The sequence below is a fragment of the Rhipicephalus sanguineus genome, chromosome 3, assembly GCF_013339695.2.
Source record: "Rhipicephalus sanguineus isolate Rsan-2018 chromosome 3, BIME_Rsan_1.4, whole genome shotgun sequence".
Lineage (NCBI taxonomy): Eukaryota > Metazoa > Arthropoda > Arachnida > Ixodida > Ixodidae > Rhipicephalus > Rhipicephalus sanguineus.
In genome coordinates this window covers 216,725,171-216,731,170 of record NC_051178.1, presented here as the reverse complement: position 1 = coordinate 216,731,170, position 6,000 = coordinate 216,725,171, and the positions used below count along the sequence as shown (strand labels likewise).

The window sequence follows — 6,000 nt, the reverse complement described above, 5'->3', positions numbered from 1 at the left end:
ACGAAACATGCTCAGGAGTGTTGAATTCGTTGCCGTATATAGGAAGTGCTGAACATACCGAAAGATAATCTGTAACTATAACTGCTGTTGATTCATTTGACGGGAGCTTGTTAAAACAACAGCCAATATTTCTGGAATTAATATAGGTGTATATATGCGATGATAAGAGGGACACAGAAAAAAAGCGCTAATTTCTGCAACCCAATAGGGAGCACGGCTAAGCGCCCTAGGTGTATGATTGGGAAGTCGAAATGAAAAAGACCACTGAAAAGAGTGAGAGAAGATGCCTAACCCAACGTTACTAGACGGTTAGTGACCTAGTATAGTGACGTTGGCCTAACCTTACCCTCTACCCAGGGGCGTAGCCAGAAATGTTTTTCGATGGAGGTTCAACCATACTTTATGTATGTTCGTTGCGTGTGTTTGTATGTGTGCGTGTATATATACGCAAGCTACTCCCCTGCCTCTACCGATGCATAAGTTGCGTTTTTTTTATTGACATAATGAGTTGTATTGCTAATTGTCATGTGAGCAAGGTAATCGCAAGCTAGCCACCTTACCTGTGGCACATACCCGCATAACATGAACTGGTGGTAGTGGTTTGAAGAGGAAAAGGCGCCTAATTTCTGCAGCCCGGTCGGAAGCACGGCGCAGCGCCTCATAACATGAACTCTGGTATTCGGGTATGTGCCACACGTGACTGAGAGAAAGGGTTTCATGACGTACGTGACAGGTATTTTGTGTTATTCATGTCATAACCAGTGAATCGTGTTGTTCATACATTGATCCACTGCTATGCCAATTTTTTTGGTATATTACAACCTATGAAGACGACCGGGAGAGCGCACAGACGTAGGTAGCTAGATAGGTAGATAGATACGTAGATAGAAACGGTCAAAGTGCCTGAGGTTCGCTAAGAAATGCTTCGCATTTAAAACTGTTCACGCAGAAAGCAGCCTTCACGGATACTGATGCGCCGCAACGCCGGCTGAAGAAAGTGGAGTGAGTGAATCCTGTTGCGACAGCAGCGTCACATCTGTCGCTGATGGCGGCGGCGCCGCGCAACCGCGCAACATCGCTCAGTTTTGCAACTAGCACGTTCCAAAGTTCAAACTGCGCGGGCCTGTAACCAAAACCGAAAGTGGCTAGCAGCCGCTTGGTGCACTGATCAGTGGTTTGGTGTGCTCAGCATTTGTTCGGTAAAGCAGACTCTCGATTCCCTTTTCTACGCAGTAACTACAAGGTAACTATTTTGCAAACTATGGCGGAGACTGCTGTTTACGTTTTTTTCCCTTTCTCTACTACCGGCGCATTAAAAATAGGGCACACGTACTCCGGCTCCGGCTTTCATTCTAGGCCACTGTATTCCGGCCAGCACCAACGCTGCACTGGCTGCACCGGATGCCAGGAGAGGTCACTCTAGCCAGCAGCATATGTGCCTTTTGTGGAGCAACAGGTGGCAGCGACGGCAGCGACTGTGCTCCAACATTCCGAGGTCGCCTCGCCCGGTTAGTGGACACATTTGACGCATCGCCACACCCTTTTTGTGCGGCAGCCTGGTAGCGCGGCGCTTGACAGCTGTACGCAATCAGGTAGGCGTGCATGACCGTGAATTTGCTTCGCCATCCGTCGTGAATGCTCAACGTGTCGTTCGGTGACACGCTACGTGCGTCAACGGCCGAAAACAGAGATAGTTTGAAGCTGATTTACCTTGCCATCTTGCATAGCAAGATATATTGCAGTTACAGTGCTCGGCGACTGAAACGCAACACTCGAAGCAGTGACGGTGGGAGCGTTCATGACGGCGACTGCACCCGGTAGACGACCATTCAGTCTGTGGTTTTTGGTGGCGCTGCTTGCCATGACTTCTGATGTGCCAGCGGTCCGGCGGATGCTGAACATCGGATTAGGGTAAACCGGCCGATCTGAGTTGAGGCGCTGCCAGCTTTCTCCGTGGCAATGCACCCGCGTGGGTCGTTTCTAGTTTTTCGCCAGTGCAAGAGCTTTATCAAAGTAAACATTAAAGGGGCACTAAAGAGAAACAGTGAATCTGTTTAGACCGATAAATTGTGCTCTGAGAACTCTAATGTAGTTAATTTCGCCATCACAGGTTTATTAATAGAAGAGAAAATGAAGTTCATGGTTTCATTTTTAAATTTCGCGCCGAAATCTCTCCGCGTGACGTCACAGATTTCAAAGTTTATTTGTCGTATTTTGGCGCCATTGGCTCAAATTACCCCAAACTCGGTATGTTAAGTCTATGGCCTCCTCAGAGGTCAATGTACTTCATTTTTACCGATTAGGAACTACGTAGTCCTTAGTAGGCGCCGTCAAAACATGTGACATCACGGCGAATAGTGCAGAAACTTCAAGGTGGCGTCGCCACCCACATTTTGTTTTTGCGTGTTTTCTCGCTTACTAAGCGTCTTCTCGCAGCAAGCGTGTTGTTTTTGCTATCGTGAAAGAGTACTTTACTAATATGAGAAAAATCGTTTTGCTCTTTAGTGTCCTTTTCACAACAATTTTCCCAATTATGAATATACGCATCTTTCTCTGAACGACCATTGCATTCGCGGGAAGTTTTCAAGGAAGCGTCATTTCAACAGGACGACTGTTTACTTGCTTGGTGAAAGCAAAATGGTTTTAATTCCCGTAATGTTGAAATACGTATTAACGAAGTCACACACACACACACACACACACACACAAAAAACTTGCTCCAGCAGAAGCATGGTATCATTGGCCATGTTAGTTTGCTAACATTATCATGTGCTAACGTGTGATACATTGAGACTACTTTTACTGCTAAATCTACATTGATGGTGTGAATTGCTGAGTGCAGTTGTGCGTTGCCATTTCCTCAAAGCTGTATTTGCATTACATTAGAGATAGTGCCATCACGGAGTCAGTATTCTGAAAGTTGCGTAGAAATTGAGACGGCACTTAGTTTCATGGCTCAAACAAGTTTATTACCACAAAAGAATCTGACGACTGATTTCGTCAACTGTTTACAATGTTCAGCGCAGCCAATATCTGGCACTTCGCTGCTTACACATCGTGCAGCAGGCTCGCTACTACCTTCGAATTCAGGTGCACTGTGCTAAACATATGTGTCAGCTTGCTTTCTATTAACTGTACCAGGTTGTACAGAGGCCCTGATGCGTACAGTAGTCCTCCTAGATCCCATGGAAAAGGGATACCTTTTCCGCGCAGGATCTGTATCCTGCGTTGCACCCTGGCACAAAAGTCCGCAGCGTTTTTTCTTCTTTATGGATGCCATTCAATCCACTAAGGGCACACACAGATAATTCACCGAACCATGTGGAACTTTGGCGATGCTGTCAAGCTCTTGCCGCAAGTGATCAGCAGCCTACACCGGCGTACACTGCTGCTGCTGCCGTCTCCGCCACGCTAGCAGACAGCGCCTGCGATCATCACGCCATATCTCAACCTAGAGGATAGATCGCACACTGCGGCACCTCTGGGCAAGGGAAACGCGGCTCGCTTTTCGTACCTCCCCATTCTAGCCACCCTAACCGGATGCAGTCACGAACCCTCGTCGTCAGCTGCCACGCGGTCCGAGTATCACGTTTCAGTCGCCGATTACAAGTAGTCAATAAGTTGAATAGATGCATACAAAGAAAGCAAACCACATAAGAGCACCATCATGGGGAGATAGTTCATTACTGAATGTACACTCGAGTGCCGACCGTACGCAGTATGAGTGCCTTACGATGGCGATAATCTGCGAGACTGGCAGTAGTATATGGTTGTATAGGTGTTCTGTGGTAGTGTACGCAGCCACACAAAACAGCGCTAGGACTCCTTTGCGCGCCTGGACGTACTGCTGCCATCTCCCAGATTATCGCCGCTTTAAGGCGTTCAGTGGACGCTCGAGTGATATTCGCAATGCCCTCGAACTATAGGCGGCGCGCTGTGCGATTCAAGATGGTGCCCGGAAGTGGGCCAAGGGTCAACCCGTTCGTTGGCATAGGAACAGATAGGTCGTGAGGACGTACGGCCTGTGCCACTTGCACCAGATGTAGTCATGAGTTGCACTTAAATGGATATGGGACAAAAACACTTTCCAAAACCATTGAAAGTGCTAGGTGCTCAACACCCAATTAATTGCTGCAGTGTGAAAGGTTTAATTTCAGCTCCGTTACCGTGCATCAACGATGCTTTGTGAAATCCTGTGCGTGCTTCAGAAAACTGCATGAACCAGAATTGACGTGTGAACTGAACGGCACTCTGAGGTAGTACGTACCAAGCCTGCCTAACAGATTTGCCGCAGTAGTAGGTCGCTAGCGAGTAGCGCCATTACTGCTGCATGGGACTGCATGTTTAACGTGGCAATAGTTTGCAAACATATTACGCTATCGTCATTACTTGCGCAGTCAGTAACCCAGAGTTACTTCAACGGAACACAAGCATTCAACATCCCATTCAGTAGCGCTTGTGCCATAGCCATGCTCAGACTCTAGCCATGCGCAATTCACTGCACTCAGATGTTGCAGGTTCGATCAGCACGATCGAAACATGAATATCGAAAAGAATACACATGTATGATTTTGGCAACGTCGAATTCTTTGACGTTGCGAAAATACGTCGAACAACAATGCCGTTCAGAAGACATCGGTGAAGTACAGAGAAGTTAGCCGAGAGGCGTGGATTGTGGCTGTGACTGCACGTTTCATTGCTCTAACCATTTCGCTTTGCTGCTTAAGCTCGAGCATGTTGGCGGCATGCAGCACTCCATAATGTCCACAATAATTGTGCTACATGCAATGCACAAGAAAAACTATGCCTTTATTTTGATCTCGCCATGGTCCTTCAATACTTTTTACTGGTCATGAAACTCCCGCGAAAGTTTCATATAGGGACAAAAGTGACGACCAGAGGCGCCACCGTAAGCAGAAGGGCATTGATCTGCCGCGCTTGGTAGGCCAATTGCGCGTTCGCAGGAAGCTTTTGCCGTCAAATACACGCTTCTTCAGAAATTTCCTTCTGCGTGTTCTTGCCAACAAGTCATAGCAGTGATTAGTATTGTCAATATGGTGCATGATGCACTTTGTAATATTGCCCAACTCATTGACTGTTGGCAATGTTCCTACATTTCTCTATTCCTGCATAGTCGCTTTCGGGCTTAAACCGAACACTGTGACGGGTTCTAGATGACTGACAGATTAACATATTTTGCGCTAGAGGTTGCGGAGTAGCCGTGCTCTGGCTGCACGTATGCCAGATGTAAGCATGTATATCAGGCTAACTTGGCATTAATAGCTTTGAAGTAACTCTTGAGGGGTATCGTTAGTGAAACATAGCTTTAAAAATCAAAAGTGCAGATTGAGATACTACAAAACGGAGAGGGATGCTCATGTTATTTTCCTTTCTTTTTCTTTGGTGTCATAATTCGCGCTTTTGATTTTGAAGATTAAAAAAAAATAATGAGGTGAAACTACTGTGAGCTGCTTTTCCTAGATATAGGCACTATGCGCGATTTTCAAGCGAAAGGTTTTGATTTTACGCATGCAGATTGGATAACACTGCCGAGTTCTAATATACACGGCTCTATTTTTTTTTTATCCATTCCCATATACTGTTGCAATGACCACGAGTTCTAAGTTGGTGTTCCAGTTAGCCACCCTGTTCCTTCTATGTAAACACCAGCGCAAATCTAAATCAACCCAGTGCTTCCATCAACCCAGTTATTCAGCTTAAACTGATCAATTATACATAAAACTGCATTACTCTTTTTGAACCTTTCTAGAAATTTTCTCGATTGAGCGACAGCAGCAGCAAACAGCACTATCAAAGTAAAACAAAATATTGTATTTTCGCCCACGGCATCACTTTCTAGTTTCTATCGTTATCCAGAAAGCAAACGCACACACTCCGAACACCGCACTTCACATAAAACTCCAAACACACTCACACACACTACACACACAATTCTAGGGACGGCGTCTTCCACCAGTCGTGGTCGATCTCGAGGCAGCG

General features: G+C 46.3%; 1 protein-coding gene across 16 annotated transcripts in view; it reads left to right on the top strand.

The window, feature by feature from the left end:
* The first annotated feature begins 1,157 nt into the window (after positions 1-1,157).
* The window catches only part of LOC119388286 (SH2 domain-containing adapter protein D), a 103,751-nt gene continuing 98,908 nt past the window's right edge, over positions 1,158-6,000 (top strand). For 11 of the 16 annotated variants that reach the window (XM_037655980.2, XM_037655984.2, XM_037655976.2 and 8 more), the window contains exons 1-2: positions 1,158-1,243; positions 1,357-1,508. In XM_037655980.2, the coding sequence (XP_037511908.1) occupies positions 1,434-1,508 (75 nt within the window). In that variant the 5' untranslated portion in view covers positions 1,158-1,243; positions 1,357-1,433. Of the gene's footprint in view, positions 1,244-1,356; positions 1,593-6,000 lie in introns of those variants that run through there. The other 5 variants (XM_049413901.1, XM_037655989.2, XM_037655986.2 and 2 more) reach the window with 2 other exon arrangements.